The 16,018-nt window shown below is 54.6% G+C and overlaps 5 protein-coding genes across 5 annotated transcripts; 4 read left to right on the top strand and 1 right to left on the bottom strand.

Annotated features, from left to right (window-relative positions):
- Nucleotides 1-319: 319 nt before the first annotated feature.
- Nucleotides 320-2,422, bottom strand: ISF_08068 (tetratricopeptide repeat domain-containing protein; the record flags this gene model as incomplete). The annotated part of the gene is made up of 4 exons (XM_018851671.1): nucleotides 320-701; nucleotides 833-1,636; nucleotides 1,703-2,357; nucleotides 2,404-2,422. The coding sequence occupies 4 exons, from the start codon at nucleotides 2,420-2,422 to the stop codon at nucleotides 320-322; spliced, it is 1,860 nt and encodes a 619-aa protein (XP_018701157.1).
- Nucleotides 2,423-6,306: 3,884 nt separating this feature from the next.
- Nucleotides 6,307-8,383, top strand: ISF_08067 (Sugar/inositol transporter; the record flags this gene model as incomplete). Its single annotated transcript, XM_018851670.1, has 4 exons — nucleotides 6,307-6,582; nucleotides 6,633-7,401; nucleotides 7,449-8,017; nucleotides 8,141-8,383. The coding sequence occupies 4 exons, from the start codon at nucleotides 6,307-6,309 to the stop codon at nucleotides 8,381-8,383; spliced, it is 1,857 nt and encodes a 618-aa protein (XP_018701156.1).
- A 1,011-nt stretch (nucleotides 8,384-9,394) lies between these two features.
- ISF_08066 (Amidase, hydantoinase/carbamoylase) lies at nucleotides 9,395-10,911 on the top strand (the record flags this gene model as incomplete). The annotated part of the gene is made up of 4 exons (XM_018851669.1): nucleotides 9,395-9,540; nucleotides 9,601-9,918; nucleotides 9,971-10,789; nucleotides 10,845-10,911. 4 exons carry the CDS (start codon nucleotides 9,395-9,397, stop codon nucleotides 10,909-10,911), a joined length of 1,350 nt encoding a protein of 449 aa, XP_018701155.1.
- A 166-nt stretch (nucleotides 10,912-11,077) lies between these two features.
- Nucleotides 11,078-12,334, top strand: ISF_08065 (succinyl-diaminopimelate desuccinylase; the record flags this gene model as incomplete). The annotated part of the gene is made up of 1 exon (XM_018851668.1): nucleotides 11,078-12,334. The coding sequence occupies one exon, from the start codon at nucleotides 11,078-11,080 to the stop codon at nucleotides 12,332-12,334; it is 1,257 nt and encodes a 418-aa protein (XP_018701154.1).
- Nucleotides 12,335-13,846: 1,512 nt separating this feature from the next.
- Nucleotides 13,847-15,334, top strand: ISF_08064 (hypothetical protein; the record flags this gene model as incomplete). Its single annotated transcript, XM_018851667.1, has 1 exon — nucleotides 13,847-15,334. The coding sequence occupies one exon, from the start codon at nucleotides 13,847-13,849 to the stop codon at nucleotides 15,332-15,334; it is 1,488 nt and encodes a 495-aa protein (XP_018701153.1).
- Between the last annotated feature and the right edge of the window lie 684 nt (nucleotides 15,335-16,018).

Genomic DNA, 16,018 nt, shown 5'->3' with positions numbered 1-16,018 from the left:
CCACGGTTCACCGCCGCTCTGATGACAGTCCTTTTAGCGATAGGCAAAGTCCAAGTGAACGATAACTGAGAGAGAAGGAAGTTTACGGCCGTGCGAGACAGTACTCCGGTGGTAGATTGACCATTTTGCTTTCACGGGGCCGCCGAGTTCTCATCTGAGTCCAAGACACACAATTTAAGCGTAGGTCAAGGATACTCGAGGCCATCATGAGTGTGTTTTACTTTTTCTGTAAAATAAGGAAAGAAACCAAATTTGCAATCTGTGATTACAACCATACAATGGCATAGGAAACCACACAAACCGGGACACTCAAGACTACTCATCGCGACCAAAAATCAACGAGCTTGTCAAAATCCTCCATCGTCAGCGATGACGCTTCTCTTTCGTCGCCCCACGTGAGTTCTTTTCGCAGACGTTGGGCATCCCGCAGATCGGAGCCATCCACAATCCCAAGATATGACCTCGGCGTTGCGGTCTGGGACTCCGGCGGTGCGGTCTGGGGCTCTGCAGCTGCCGTTTCGATCTCCGACATTTCCTGCTGGTAACGCTGAGCTTTTGCCTGGTTCCTCTCGTTTCGTGCGTCCTCTATCGCAAACTCTTTCTTCAACAAAAGTGCCCTTAAAAACTTGCCGCGCGCCGTCTCCGGCCTGTAGACATCGAGATCGGCCCGCCATGCGTCGATGGCGACATGGAGACTCTGTCTAGATAAAAGAAAAAAAATGGTACAAGGTCAGTCCATACGGGAGAGAACGGAAGGGGCGGAAAAATGCCATCACAAGGGGAATAGGGTTGGGGGTATTGACAAGTCAGGAACCCCAAAGACTTCACTTACGTTGCCTCAAACACGAGGTCGGAATCTTCTTCATCGTTGTCATGGTCGGCATCGTGGGCGTTTAGGATCTTGAGTATCTGCTCAGCCACTTTGTACGCCGCGCGCGCCATGTACGGGTTCGGTTTCTTCCGTAGCTGATGTAACTGATTGAAGATGGCAGAAGAGTCTCTGAAGCATTGCAAGCTCTCGGCCTGCTTGTTCTGCTTCTCTTTCAGGTTCCTGGCCATCTCGGCCTGCTTGTCTCTCAGATTTCCAAGGGCATACAGAAACAGCGCTAACCTGGCCGACACCTCGCACCAGTAGAAGCCGAAGCCACCTGCCGTAAACCTCTGTTCCTTCAGACGCTTCACGCCAACTGTGAGCAGTGTGGCGGCCAGTTCGTTTTCTCCCTGAGCTGTCATGACGAAGCCGAGAATCGCGTCGCTGGGCCGTGGGATGTATTTGCCTCTCTGAGCCTGTTGGCGCAGACTCCGCGCGTAGAACAAAAGTCCCGTGGCCTCGCTTAATTCCTTGTCTTGGGCGTGTGCGATGCCTCTTTCTGCGTAGGCCAGGGCGAGTCTCTCCATCTCGGATTCGTCTTTGTGTCTCCTGTAGAGATGCACCAGGATGTTCAAGGAAATCGTCTTGTAGTACGCGCTTGCGTGGAAGTTGCCGGAATCCACGGCGATTGCGCCCCGGCAAGAGTACACTTCAGCGAGTGCGGCGCGGCTCCCCTCGTCGCCCGACTGCTCGTATATCTTGTGCGCCAGTTTGCAAAGGGAGTCTAATTTCTCCGTTGACTCTCCCCCGCTCTCCTTTTGGAACCTTCGAGGGAGGGGGTCAGTATGAGGGCGTAGGCTTCGAAGAAAAGGGGGGGGGGAGCTCACTTACCAGACTACTTTCATCAAAAGCTTTGCGAACAACAGCTTCACCGCGTCGGACAAAGGAGGCATACACTTCCGCGGGTAACGTAACATTAAGCTGCAAATATGCGGGTAGATCTCAGCACATTCCTGCTCCCAGTCTCGTCTCAAATCCTCGAACGAGGGCCCTAGCAGCGGCAGCTCGGAGTCGTTTGGCTTTGGACAGTCCAGTGGCCAATGCGCCGACAGAGCGCGTATAATCTCAGTGTAGATTTTGTATTCTAGATCCTGCGACATGGTACCGAGTGCAGGGTATCGAGAAGACGCATTCAAGAGAATTTCATACTCGTCTGACTGGTTTTGCTTGAGGCGTTCTTCAATCAAACCCTGCTCTAGAAGCTCTGAGCAGGCCTTCTTGTAGTGATGTTTCTGAAAAGGTGCGGCGCGCTTGGAAAGCGACTTTGAACAAACATCAGACAGAAACAAATCATCAATAGGGTGGTCGTGATCGAAGAATAAAATTATCTGAAGAACTTGCGAGGCTATTTCCGAGATCTTCTTTTTGTTGGGGGGCTTGGGGATGGCCTTGTCGGTCGACAAGTCTTTGCCAGGTTTGCCAAGGGATGCCGGGTTGCGGTCAACATGGTCGACGGGGCCAGGAGAGACCGCTTCCTCTTGAAAGCCTGGCGTTTAGTAAGAGACATTCAGCTATTTAAGATTTGGACTCACCAGAAGGAAGCTCACTCATGGTTGAAGAGCTCGAGTTGATGGTCGTTGAGCGTGGTGAAGACAGAAGGAAACAGGAATTGAGATGAGTGTGGTGGAGGAAGAAAGAAACTGGAATAGAGATGGCCTGGCAAGATGGTTTATATATGCGAATTCCCATTTGCCAGAGTAACCTCTTCTTTCTTGAAACAAGGCAAGAGGTATAGCTGACTCTCGATGCGTCATTCAGGGCTCGTGCGACTCTACCGAGCTGGTAGCAGCCACCGCCAGCTTTACTCGGCCAGGCTGCAGAAGGCTACACCGCTGCACCCAAGATTCGAAGCCCCTGGTAACACACTGCTCAATATATGCTTTGTCTCATATAGAGACTGTTCTCATTATACACTGGGCCAAGCAGTGTGACGCCCATTCCATCCCTGGCGTCGTCAATGACGACAGAGGGGACGCAACTTCTGACAAGTTACAGAGCTCTCTTACAGTGCCTAGCTCTCAGTATCAAAAGATATTCATAGCATTTGGTTTTGTACGAGGCCGTAGTTGTGTCAGTTGCACAGTGACACAGTGACACTCTGTCTTGAGCTGAGGTCTCGTCAGCATGGATGAGCCACTTGTTACTTCTGATATTCGTCATGTCATAGCTGTACGACCATTATTAGGTCTAAGAATAAGCTGTGATAAATAGCCAATACAGTTGATGTTTTATGTGGACAGTTACGCGCGCGAAAACGTGGTGGGGAAATGGTGTGAGAAAGCCTGGAAGCCGGTTCATCTCCGAAATGAACATGCTAAAATAAATCAAATGTTGGAAACTGTCTATCAGATTTGTGCCGATAAAGAACCTGAAGCAAACAATAAACCCCATATCACGGGCCACTTAGAGAAGCCTAGGCCCAAGTAAAATGCCAGAAGCTTCGTGAGAGTCCTCCATCTTTAGCGATGACATGTCCCCTTCCTCCCTTGGGATGTCTTGTCAAAATCTTCACTTACAAGGCCGCTTCTCCCAGAAGCCTCGCGAACAACAGCTCCACATGCGACTTTAATTCGGGTATTGTCGCCCAAATATCACATATTTTCAGAGCGCTCCGGTAGACGTTGTCACGCTCCGGCTTTTGACAGTTCAGTTTCTCGTCCGAGCGAAGCACCTCGGACTTGGGGGGCAATTCCGATGGCAAAATTGATGGCCATGACTCCCACAGACCGTTCAGAAGCTCGATGAAGATTTGCCTTGTACCTTTTCTTCCATCATATGGATCTCCCCGAGTTCACGAATCTCAGTTTCATTCAACCGGATGTTTTTCTCGTCTTGCTGTATTTTGTTCTCCTTGAGAAGCGCTGCGTGAGCCTCCTGATAGTAGAAAGACGCGCTGACGATGGTTTCGAGTTCCGAGGACACTTTAATCAAAATCTGCTAACTGACTGCATTGGAAGCAATATTTCCAATCATCCTATACAATCTCTCGCTGCTTTTGTCACACTTCGTCTCATGCGAGCTGCCGGTATTAAATGGCCGGCCTCGCTGGCGGCGAAGCGAGGAGACGTCGCTATAACTCGGTCAACTGGAGTTTTAATTAGTTATTCCTAGCCTTTAGAGTTGTTGACGTACCAGGAGAGTGTTCGCGCTGCGTGTCCATGGTTGATAAGCTCAGTCGGATTGATGTTTTTGGAGTGGGATGAAGGAAGAAGCCAACGGGAAATGACCCTCGCGGAATGATTTATACATGCAAATCCCCTACGGCGTAGCGCTAAAGTGAACATGCCAAGTGAGCTGTATCACTTGGTGGTGCCCCCTTTGTTTGTAAGTGGACGTCTGCCACGGTGGTCAAGACTGAGACTAAGAATGGCCTCCAACGTCGTAGCGACGGAGCATGTGCTACGTGCCGCGGGCTCCGAATGTGGTACTCTGGCTTCATGAAGGGGGCATTAGGCACGTATTCCTACCTTCGGGGCGTAGGGAATGGGTCGTATGGAGTTGTGCTTGCTGCCTCTTGTCGCGCGGTGTCGTTACCAGGTCTCACGAGCGCGCAGGGTGGGCAACACAGAGGAGGTGGGAAAGACCGCGGAATATTGTTGCTATTCTGGGGTATCTGTAACAGGCTTTTGACAGCTCAAATCGTACGGACTGTGGACGCCCTCGTCTCAGCCGTCATTACGCTGGCCGAGCTGATGCTCATCGCCAAGGTCGAACATGGCCGATCTCCCTGGCCAGTATCCTGCTCCGTGTTGACTCATCAGTCTCATCCAGCAGTCCTGCGTATGACGCCCGAAAATCTCTCATTACAGATGGCCTTGCCGCTCAAGCTTGAAATGCAAGGAAGCACTACCCCGCTCAATATTGGTCTGTCAGGAGGCAGCGCCTCCTTGTTGACGGACGACGTGACGTGGTAGACATGCGGCGCCGACTTCTTCTTGCGCTGCGGTACCCGAGAAATCCTTCTCAAGATTTGCTATTTCCTGAAACAAGGCCAGAAGCGCTGCTAATCCTGGCCGCGTCACTTTGAGCTCGTGCAACTCGACAGAGGCGGTGGAAGCCACTGTAAGCTCAATGCTGAAACGGGGCTGTGGGCGCGTAAGAATTTCAAGTTGAACACAAGGCTGAATGCGCGTGGTAATGGCTTGTACTGGATGAATTCGGTGTAAACAAGCCCATGAGACTCATGTGCGTAATGTGCGCAGGGATGGGTAGCTGTGCCCGGACGTGAAAGAGGTGGCTGTTGGACGAGTCGGGGACGTGCATCAGTTGGCAACTATGAACTCAAGGGCTCGAAGGAGGACACGCAGTCTAGGAGTCAGTAGAAGGCGACAGTATCGTTTCAGTATTTCGTCGAGTGTCTCTGCGACTTCGTCTTCAGAGTCGATGAGGAGGGAGGCCATGGATGTCGAGGATGCACGCACGCACGGTTAAGCCTACCCTTCAGTCCGCCAAGCTGATGAAGCAGTTGATACAAAACATCCGGTACTCATGGTGACCGCAGCTTTCCGACTGTACTTTATGTTTAGCGTCACGGAAAATGTTGTGATTGCATGTTTTGATGATAATGACGAAGGGCAAGGAGTGTTGATGAAGGGGTGAATAAATTGTCGGGTTCGGGAGCGCCGATGACTGTGATGGGGAAATGTAGCGGGCGCAAACGACGGTAAGCAACGGGATTCTTTACCTCAAGAATATAAACTTCTCAATTATAATTAGTTGTATGTTACCAAACGACCATGAGCATATTGACATGCCCATAAAGCCACACGGCATACACAACGTTACTCGCACCGTCCATCCAGAACTGTCCCCCTCCTCGCATTCCCAAGCTCAACATCACTTCTCATTCCCCTCCTCGCAAACGCCCTCCAAATTATACACGCATTCCTCCCATCCGTCGGCACATCGTTCGCGCCGAAATGCCGTCACCCGTCGGCATCATCGCCGCCTATATGTGACTTCGGCTTCTGTATAGTTCAGGTACCGGATAGATCGCATTGGAAAGCAAGCCGAGTTGAGTGACGCAGGAGCGAACAAGGACATGAGAACGCTTACAAAGCAGAGGCGAAGAGACCAAATATGTGAGACAAAAAAATGAAGGAAAGTGAAAATGTCAAGCCTCTAGCTTCACGTTACTGCGGTGACCCCTCTCCGACAAAAATGCTACGAAACAGTCGAACTCAGCGTCTCACCTTGACAGCACAACTCGTCGCAGTGACTTGCAGCTTCCCAAATACCTGACCACCCCCATTTTCAGCATCATTTTATGAATATGCGCCTGAGTCTTGGCACCGGTCAAGATCGGCAATCCTCATGTGCTGCTGATCCGAAGCCGGGTGTACCACGAAATTCCGCGACGTAACCTCCTAAGCATGCAATCAGCTCACCAACCATATCATCACCACATAACTCCACGAGTGAGAGTTTCTTGAGACATGCCAACCGCATCGCATCGTGAGGATGAGGCTGGCCTTGGCGCCGTTGCTAGAGGTGGTGCGACTGATGATCGTCGGGCAGACATTCTAGAGGCGGTTCGGGCCGAGCACCAGCTGAGCTTTGCACAGGCCGTCAGGCTGTACCCGAAAGCCATCGGCTGGTCGGCATTCGTCTCGATCGGAGTCATCATGCTCGCTTTCGATCCCCAGCTAGTGGGAAATCTGTACGCGACGCCGCAATTCAAGCGCGACTACGGACGTCCCTACAAGGACGGTGTACGTATTTGAGAAAAGCACATCTCACATCGCAGCACTGACGATAGCAGTTCATCGTTGACGCCGCATGGCAAACCGGCCTGTCTATGGGCTCGCCCGTCGGACAGGTCGTCGGGGCTCTCCTTGCGGCGTACCCCATGGACTACTTTGGCCGCAGGGTGACGTTCGCAGCCTGCGTCCTCGCCACGACCGGCATCATCTTTATCCAGTTCTTCTCGCAGTCGCTGTCTGTGCTACTCGCCGGGGAGCTTCTCGCTGGCCTCGTACTGGGAATGTTTGTTGTTATTGCGCCGGCGTATGCGTCGGAGGTGTGCCCAACAGCGTTGCGTGGACACCTTGCTTCTTACGTGAACCTGTGCTTCGTCATGGGCCAGCTCCTCGCCAACGGCGTCACGGCGGGCACGTCCAAGCGGACCGACCATTGGGCGTACTCTATTCCCTTTGCACTGCAGTGGTTCTGGATTGTCATCATCCTGCCGGGCCTGCTCTTTGTACCGGAGAGCCCGTGGTGGTACGTCCGCAAGGGCAGGCTTGAGGATGGTAAAAAGGCACTGAGGCGGCTCGCGTCGCCCTCGGTGAATATAGAAGCCTCACTGGCGTTCATTGTCGAGACCAACCGGCTGGAGCAGGAGCTCGAGGCCGGCAGCACGTACCTGGATTGCTTTCGACCAGTCAACCTTAGACGCACCGAGATCTCGATTGGTGTGTACTGCATCCAGGTATTGAGTGGCATATACCTGATTAACTACGGCACTGTCTTCTTTGAAGAAGCTGGGCTGCCTACTGATCAGGCGTTTAACATGAGTGTTGGATTTCTAGGTATGTCACTCCAATTTCCTGCTCCAATTAGCCTGCTAACCAAGTAGCTGTCGGGTTTGTGGGGACGCTTGTTTCATGGGCCTTCATGATCAATGTTGGCCGCCGCGTGCTGTATGTCTGGGGTCTCTTGATGCTCGTTGTGATCCAGCTCATCATCGGCATCCTGGACTGCGTGCCCGGCCGGCCCGCACGCGCCATCTGGGCCGAGTCGGCGCTGATGCTCGTCTGGAACTTCTTCTACGATATCTCCATCGGCCCCATCTGTTTTGTGCTGCTGGCCGAGTGCTCGGCCACACGCGTGCGGTCCAAGACGATCGCAGCCGCGACGGCGGCGCAGGGTTGCCTCGGCATCGCCATGACGGTGGCCATACCGTATCTGATCAACCCGGCGCAGGCCAACCTCCAGGGCAAGCTGGGATTCTTCTTTGGCGGACTCGCGGGGTTGTGCTTTGCTTGGGCGTACTTTCGCGTCCCCGAGACCAAGGGCAGGACATATGAGGAGCTTGATTTGCTATTTGCCAAGGGTGTGTCGGCACGACAGTTTGCAGGATACCAGCTGGAGGGGGAGCGGTCAACGGCCGTGAAGCGGGTTGAACGTGGCAATAGTAGGCAGCCAGTTAGTTTTTAGGCTGTTCTCAAGTATGAAGGTACTGATTTCTACATGGCGACTCGGAAGCGGGGGGGGGGGGGGGGACTTGAGAGGCGAAAAACACCATCTCATTTATTGACTACCATACAGTCTTCTTCGGAGACAGGGAAATTGAAGAACCTCATGCGCATCTATTCCTTCGCGTTCTTTCCTCGTGCTCGCCGTCTCCTCGATCCTCGACCGGGCCGCTTCCCTTTCTCCTTCTCAGACAGCGTTTGCGGTTCCGGCTTCTTGTCCTCACCATCCGCGGCCTGGCGCTCCTCCGAGACCTCGGCGACTGGCTCCGGCTGGGCTCGTATGCTGAGCCTCTCCATCAGGATTTCCGCTCGCTGATTTCGATAACGATTTGCCTGTCTCTGGTGCAGCTCATCGGACTTATTGGAGGAAGGACCGGGCTCGCGTCGAGATAAGTGCGCCTGGATCACTGAAGTCTTGTCAGCCGGGCTTCGGCGGGCAAAGGGTTCCCGCGCTCGGGTTCCCGGCGTGGTCGCTTACTGTGACTGTGGCAGTACGATTCTTTGAGTGCGGTGTCCCGGGAACCGCCTGGCCTGTCTTTATTGTTTGGAAGTGATGAAGAGGTCGAGCTTTGTGTCATTTCTCCTGTTTCCTGAGAAGACATTGTCTCTTTCGTGACTTGGAGGCTACTGAGAAGGAGGATCTGATGCTTCGTGAGGATGCCTTTGCTAATACCGCAGCTTGTGAGATATGAGTGCATGATATCAGTATTCTCTTTCGCGTAGTTAGTTTCAGTATTTATTCTATTTTGGTCGGTACCAGCTGCGCGTCGCATCACCCTTCTTCCCATTGTGAATCAGTGTGCATGTGGATCAGTGTCGGTACACAATGAAGTGCATCACGCCCTCAGCGCCTGCATGACACACAGGTGCCTGGAACCTTAGAAGATAAAACGTCGTGCTACATTACTCCGGCGCTACAAAGACCGGAAGCAGCTGTGTTGCTTGGAGTACTGGAGCTGCCGAGAAGGGAGAAGCATCCCCGTAATACAGCGCGGCGGAAATCTCCCCCGTGCCCAATCGTGTCCTTGCTACAGCGACTTTTGTCGCCAGCTACTCGGGCGGCACAAGACAAGGAAAAGAAAAGAACAAAAATAGAATTAAGGAGAAACATTGCGGCGGCCGTTGGCTCAACACCCTCGCCGCGTCGACGGTAGCGCACCAACTAGTTAGGGCCAACTGTTTTGACATAGAGGGCGTACGGATCTTAACGTTTGCAACGAAAGGATACGCCTTCTCCACCATGTACAAAAACTCTGCATCGCGGTGCTGAGTTCTTTTCTCTCTCTCTTCACCTTCTTCAGTCTTTATTCGGTACCTCGACAGCAACATGCGGCCTGTTGTGCATCTTTGCAAAATCGGCGGTGGTCCGCGGCTGTATTCGGCGGCGGCGCCTGCGCTCCGCATCAACGCGGCGCGTCTCCACGAGACGCTTCACCACACCTGCCAATGGGGCTCCGCACACCGCTACGGCGAGTTCGTATACCCGTTTTCCCATCTTTAAGGAATGATAATATGTACTTACGCATTCATCAGGGGCCCGACACAGACGGGCATGAACCGTCTGGCGCTGACCGATGACGACGTGGCGGTCCGGACGTGGTTCCGCGGCGCCATGGAGGACCTCGGCGCCACTGTCAGTGTCGACCAGCTCGGCAACATGTTTGCGCGGAAGGCGGGAAAGGGCCGGTCGTCGGCGCCGATGATCGCCATGGGCAGCCACTTGGACACGCAGCCGCGTGGCGGCCGGTACGACGGCATCCTGGGCGTGGTGGCGGCGGTGGAGGTGATGCGGACGCTCAAGGACAGCAACTACGAGACGCACTTTGACGTTGGCGTCGTCAACTGGACAAAGTATGTGGTTCGTGACTGAATCTAGGCGGATCAGTACTGATGAAATATTTAGCGAGGAAGGCGCGCGGTTCCCCGTCTCCATGATGGCGTCCGGCGTCTGGGCCGGCAAGATCCCGCTCGAGACGGCCTGGAACACGCGCGACGTCTTCGACCCCAGCAAGACGGTCAAATCGGAGCTCGAGCGTCACGGGCTCATCGGTGACGTGGCCTGCTCGCACGAATCGTACCCCCTCGGCGCGCACTTTGAGCTGCACATTGAGCAGAGCCCCGTCCTGCAGGACACTGGTAAGAAGATTGGCGTCGTGCAGGGAGCGCAGGCGTATAAGTGGTTCACCGTTCGAGTCACGGGCCGAGACTCGCACACGGGCACCACGCCTTTGTATATGAGAAGCGATCCATTACTCGCGGCGGCCAAGATGATTTCTCGTGCGCATGAAATTGCCAAGAGCCACGGGGCGTTAGCCTCGACGGGTATCTTTAAAATTCCAGCGACATCGTCGACAAACACAATTGCCGCGCACGTCTCACTCTCCCTTGATGTACGCCACCCGGAAGATGCCGTCGTCGCCACGGTCGTTGAAGAGATCAACGAGTCCTTTGTCAAGATTGCCCGGGAGGACGGCAAGGGCGTGAGCTACACGATGACGCTGGACACGGATTCGCCAGCCGTCAAGTTTGATAAGGACTGTATTCATACTGTCGAGAGCGCGGCGACGAATGTAGTTGGGAGCGACGGATGGTGCCATCTCACGAGCGGCGCCGGCCACGACAGCGTCTACACGAGCAAGATATGCCCTACGACGATGATCTTCGTGCCCTGTAAGGATGGCGTCAGCCACCATCCCGAAGAGTACACCTCACCCGAGGACTGGTAAGTGCCACCTAGCCGTCGCATGCGCGTCCCGAAACTAACTTTAAAAATAAAGTGCTCTTGGCACCCAAACCCTGCTCGACGCCGTAGTTGGATATGACCAGTTTAAGGCGAGTCGGTGAATTCGGTGTGGGAGGGCCGGGAGGGGCGCGGCCATGTGCCGACGAACGGGGCTCCGGGGGGTCAGTGGGGGAGCACCATGCATCTAGTCAGACTGGGATCTTTTTACCTTTCGACCAACTTGCACTTCGAGTCGAGACTCATAATTGAATGATGATAATGCCCAATATGGATTTCGAAACCCAGCTGCGAGACGAAATCGCCGCCAATGCGCAGAGCATCCTATCGCTCACCCAGGAACTCGTACGGACGCCATCCACCAACCCGCCTGGTGATGTGTCTGCAGTGGCCTCGGTGGCGGCGGATCAGATTCGAAAATTGATTCCGGAAAGCGACATCTCCACCGTCGAGACCGGCCCAGGCATCACCAACGTCGTCGTCGTCATTCGCTCAGGGCGCCACGGAAAACGGCTCATTTTTAGCGGCCACCTGGACACGTATCCGACAGGCGACGCTGCCGGGTGGGCTCTGGACCCGTTCAGCGGCCAACTGAGCAACGACGGCAAGTACATCTACGGTCGCGGCGTGTCAGACATGAAGGGAGGCATAGCGGCGTCCGTGGTGGCGGCCCAGGCCCTCGCGCGCTGCAAGGAGCGCTGGAGCGGCGACGTGGTGATTGCGCTGGCGGGGGACGAGGAGACCATGGGCACGCTTGGCACGGCGCATCTGCTGACGCACGTCGCTGATGTCGGCGAGGCAGATGCCATGATCTGCGGCGACGCGGGGTCACCGCTCATTGTGCGTGCGGGCGAAAAGGGCCTGCTTTGGCTCGAGGTCGAGGCCAGTGGGAAGCCAGCCCACGGGGCTCACGTCCACCGAGGGAGCAGCGCAATTGACCGGCTGATGGTGGCACTCTCGGAGCTCAAATCATTGGAAAAGCTTGAAATTACTGCGCCGACAGAGGTCAAGGAGGCCACCATGGCAGCCAAGCCTGTGTCAGAACCCCTGGGCGGAGCGGGCGAGGCGGCCGTCCTCGGGAGCGTGACTGTGAACATTGGCAAGATATCCGGCGGCACATCGACAAATCTCGTGGCGGAGACGGCGTCGGCATCCCTCGACATTAGGCTGCCCATGGGTCTCTCCACGGTTACACTGATCGAGGAGATGAAAAGGAAGCTCGAGAAAATTGACGGTGTCCGGTATCAAGTTGTGCGGGCCTACGAGCCATCGTGGACCCCGCCGGACGAGGAGATTACAAGGCACGCGCTGGAGGTGACAAGGCTGGTGGTGGACGAACGGGCGGTGGTGAACATGCGAGTGGGAGCCTCTGATGCGCGGTTATTTAGGGCAGCAGGGATCCCGTCTGTAGTGATTGGGCTGACGCCACATAACATGGGGGCGCCAGATGAGCATGTTGAGGTTGCGGAGCTGATGCAGGTGGCGCAAATCCATGCGTTGACTGCCTATAGATTTCTGAAGAGTTAGGATGCCGCGAGGACAGGATAGTATCAGCTTAGGCGTAACAATGGAAAAAGCATAATCTGTGGTGACTCGGGTGTCGCTGGTGACAAGGTCTTTGTGAATTGTTTGTTTCGCCAGGTCAAGGTTTCCGAGAAGCGGGTTTCTGGCATTGACCCGCCATTTCATAGGGCCAGTGGATGATCGGCAAATTCCTACCACAATGCCGGGCGGCGGCACAGGTGTTGTTGGTGTAGCAGGTTGGGAAGTGCCGAAGCATCCGCCGTGGAGCTGGGAAGTCTTTTCAGTTCATGCTCACTAGCGCTGGCGTGGAAGTCGGGCTCGAGTTCGCAGTAGAGTTGGCAGTTGGTATAATAAACGATAGCGAGGAGACGGATTGACGGATCTCGCGAGCGCCAGCACTAGAACAGTTGGTCGTTCCAAGAGGGTTAGCAGGAGGGTAAACGGCAAACGCGGCGAACTGGAGGACTTAATCCGCCGACCGGAGAATAGGGCATGGCCTGATGCTGCATGGTTATCAGATTTAAGAGTGGCGATGGAGAATAGAAAGAGGATCATGCGGGGAGAGTGGATGGGAAGGTGGGATTGTGCGTGACTGAAACTGTGCGCGATGCCACAAAGGGCATGTGGTGATAATGCAGTGGAAGAGTTGCTGACAAGGCTGTGGGTGGTAGCGATGACTGATGGGTGCCAAGAAATCCGGTGTTCGATAGATGATGCTTGTTTGGGAATGAGATATTTATTTGACAGAGGAATTTTTGATTTCATTTCCCTGTATTTTTACAACCCGAATCGCGTGTTTATTTCTTAAGCCGCCAATTGTCAACACCATTAAAATATCCACACCGTTTAATAGTCGAGCCCTTCAAGGCTAATTGAAGTTACAGTGGTTGTTTGTGGGGAAAGGACGTTGTCAGCTGAGGAAGCCTTTTGAGACAACCGTCGATGCTAGGAGTGCCCCGTGGCGACACCGCGAAAAGATGCCAATTGATCAAAAGGAAAAGCGATTGAAAGACTTTCGAGATGTTCACAACGAGAAATACCAACAAAGAGGCGGCAGCATAAAAAAGCCTCGGAGCAAGTCTAACTAGACCCCAACTGGGAACTGGGAAGCCCGCCACCGAAACTACCGCAGACCCCGAATAGTGGGTGGGTTCGGCGTCGGCACGATACGAGAAAGGCCACGCAATGCTTTTTTATTTTTATGTCCTTTTATTTTTATCCCATTTAATTTAGCCAGCTTTTTTTTTTTGCTTCCCGGGTCCCCAGCCAAGAGCTAGCTCCAGCGAAAAAAAGGCCAGCCAGCCCAAGTCCCCGTCCTGTTCTAGGTTGTAAAAAAGGGACGTCGTCTCTCCCGGTTTCTGCTTCTCTCCTCTCGCTTCAGCAAGCGAAAAATGGCCTCCTTCAACACATAGATTCCCCCCAAATCTTCATCTCTTCTTCCGGAATTAGTTACATATTACACACATTATACGTATCTTGCAGTCGGCCGGCCCACTGCATCCGATAGCCGCAATTATGGAGCGTTTGGGCGAGAAGGACAAGGTGACGGTCCCTGAAATCGTGGCAGTGCAACAGCCGGATGCTGCCTCCGCCTCCTCCAACCAGGACATGGAGCTAGCATCTGCACCACTTCCAACAACGCCATCATCACCACCATCTATCACGCACGATCAACGTCACAGCCTCGAGAACACCGACTCCGCCCCCGAAAACCCTTCCTGCATCGTCGGCGCCGGCTACCAGCACCCCGTCCGCCTTGCCCGCAACCCCTCCACCGGCGTCTACAGCATAGTCCTCGAGCAGCGCTTCCGCAACAACCTGGGCCTCGCCGTCGGCTTCCTCGAGCTTGCCAACGCGGGTGACTTTGCCGCCAATGTCTGGAACGACGTCCCCGTTCCCGTGTACGCCATCGTGTGCATGGCCCTCGGCGCCACCGGCGCCGGTATCCTGGCCTACTTCGCCTTCAAGGACGCCCGCTATGCCTGGCGCAACGTCGTCTTCCTGCGCCGCCAGCGCGCCCGTCTAAGGGAGACTCTCAAGGAGCGCGAAGCCCAGGGCCACGCGACCCGCGACCTCCGCGTGCTGCGCGAGCTCATCCTTCGCGAGCTCGGCTGCGAAGTCGTCAACCGCTTCGGTATGGACGTCCTGATGGGCTTCGGCGCCGTGCTTATCTGCATCGGCACGTACATGGCCATCGGTGGCGCCAACTACACGGTGTGGTTGACTAGTAACATCCTCTCCGGCTACCTCGGTAACGCCCCCATCGCCCTCTACGGCCTGGTCAACTCGGGCTGGGCCGCGTACCTGGCTCTGAAGACCGAGGGTCACGTCCGCGCCACCGCGCGCGCACTTCCCGACTCGCTCGAGTACAGACTGGTCCGCCAGCGCGGCAAGAAGCTGCAGCTGTATTGCGGCATCAACGGCACCATCACCCTCGTCGGAGGCGTCGCATCCATGCTGACGGCGACGCAGTGGTGGGCCTACGTCATCCTCATCCCCGTCATCATCCTGTCCTTCACGTGCAACTGGTTCTGGCGCACGCGTCTGGGCTACAGCCACGACGAGGTCCTCCAGATGCCAGACATTGGCGTCGAGAAGCTGTCCCGGGTCCTCCGCTTCGCCGCCGGCGCACGGGACGGTCTCGTGCGAAACGCGGAGCGCGCAAAGGACGACCTGGTGCGGCAGGCCGCCACCCTGCCGCAGGCGCTCGACCTTATTGAGACGTCGGGCTTGCTGGAGGCGTTTTGCGTCAAAGTCCTCTCGGATACCAGTCTCTGCTACGCGCTTTGCGACCCCAATGCCGAGCAGGTCGAAGTCTCGCTCGCCGACATTGCCGCTCTCCCCGCTTCTCTGCACCCCGCGCTGCTTGAGGCCGCGCACGAGTGCTTGCGGTCCGCTGGGGTGCGGCGTTACGCCCATCTCGAGCGCTTCACGGCTGAGTTGCTCGGCATCTACCTTCACCAGGTTGAAGAGTCCGCAGATCCGGAATCTGCCCAAAAATAGGAGATTTTTAACGACTTGAAGAATTCATCCAGCACGCGACACTTACATATAATATAGACATAGATACAACCTATGAATACTATGCCATTCGACCACTTGAAGCCAGAATTCCAGTGCCAATTCAAATCTCTAGAGGCCGCAGATTTTCACCATGCCAACATACCAACAGAAACCCGATCCTCCTCCAGTCGATATTGTCTTGTTCGCCGGGTCAGATTTTAGGCTTGCTTTCGACGAGACCTTTTGTCGCACTAATACAATCTGCATGCAGGAAGCGGTGCAATGGTTGCATCGTTAGCGCAAGAGCACAACAAATCATTTTTCTTCGATCAGCTCCCAAAACCCACACTCGAATTGCATATAAATCATAGCGATCAAATATGGGAAAGAATGCATCATATCGTGTTTACGAGAGCGATCGGCTCTGCCCAGCATGTGTGGGCAGCGAGTCACCACTTAGACTTGCAATTGTGCTACCTGGCTGTTGAGTGTGAGATAACGTTACAGTGATACAGCAGTGAGGGGCATACACCAAAGGGTCAAGCTCGCCAACCGCCAGAATCAACCAGTAGAATTTCACGCATGGAAATACACAAGTATTTAGTCGCTGCCTAACAATCGGCCGTCCGTTGATTGAGGCAATGGGGCCGCGAGCTTCCTGCAGACCATCGAGATTTCGAGGCA

Source organism: Cordyceps fumosorosea (genome assembly GCF_001636725.1).
Source record: "Cordyceps fumosorosea ARSEF 2679 chromosome Unknown scaffold_26, whole genome shotgun sequence".
In the NCBI taxonomy this organism is placed as follows: Eukaryota; Fungi; Ascomycota; class Sordariomycetes; order Hypocreales; family Cordycipitaceae; genus Cordyceps; species Cordyceps fumosorosea.
This window is presented reverse-complemented; position numbering and strand designations above follow the sequence as displayed.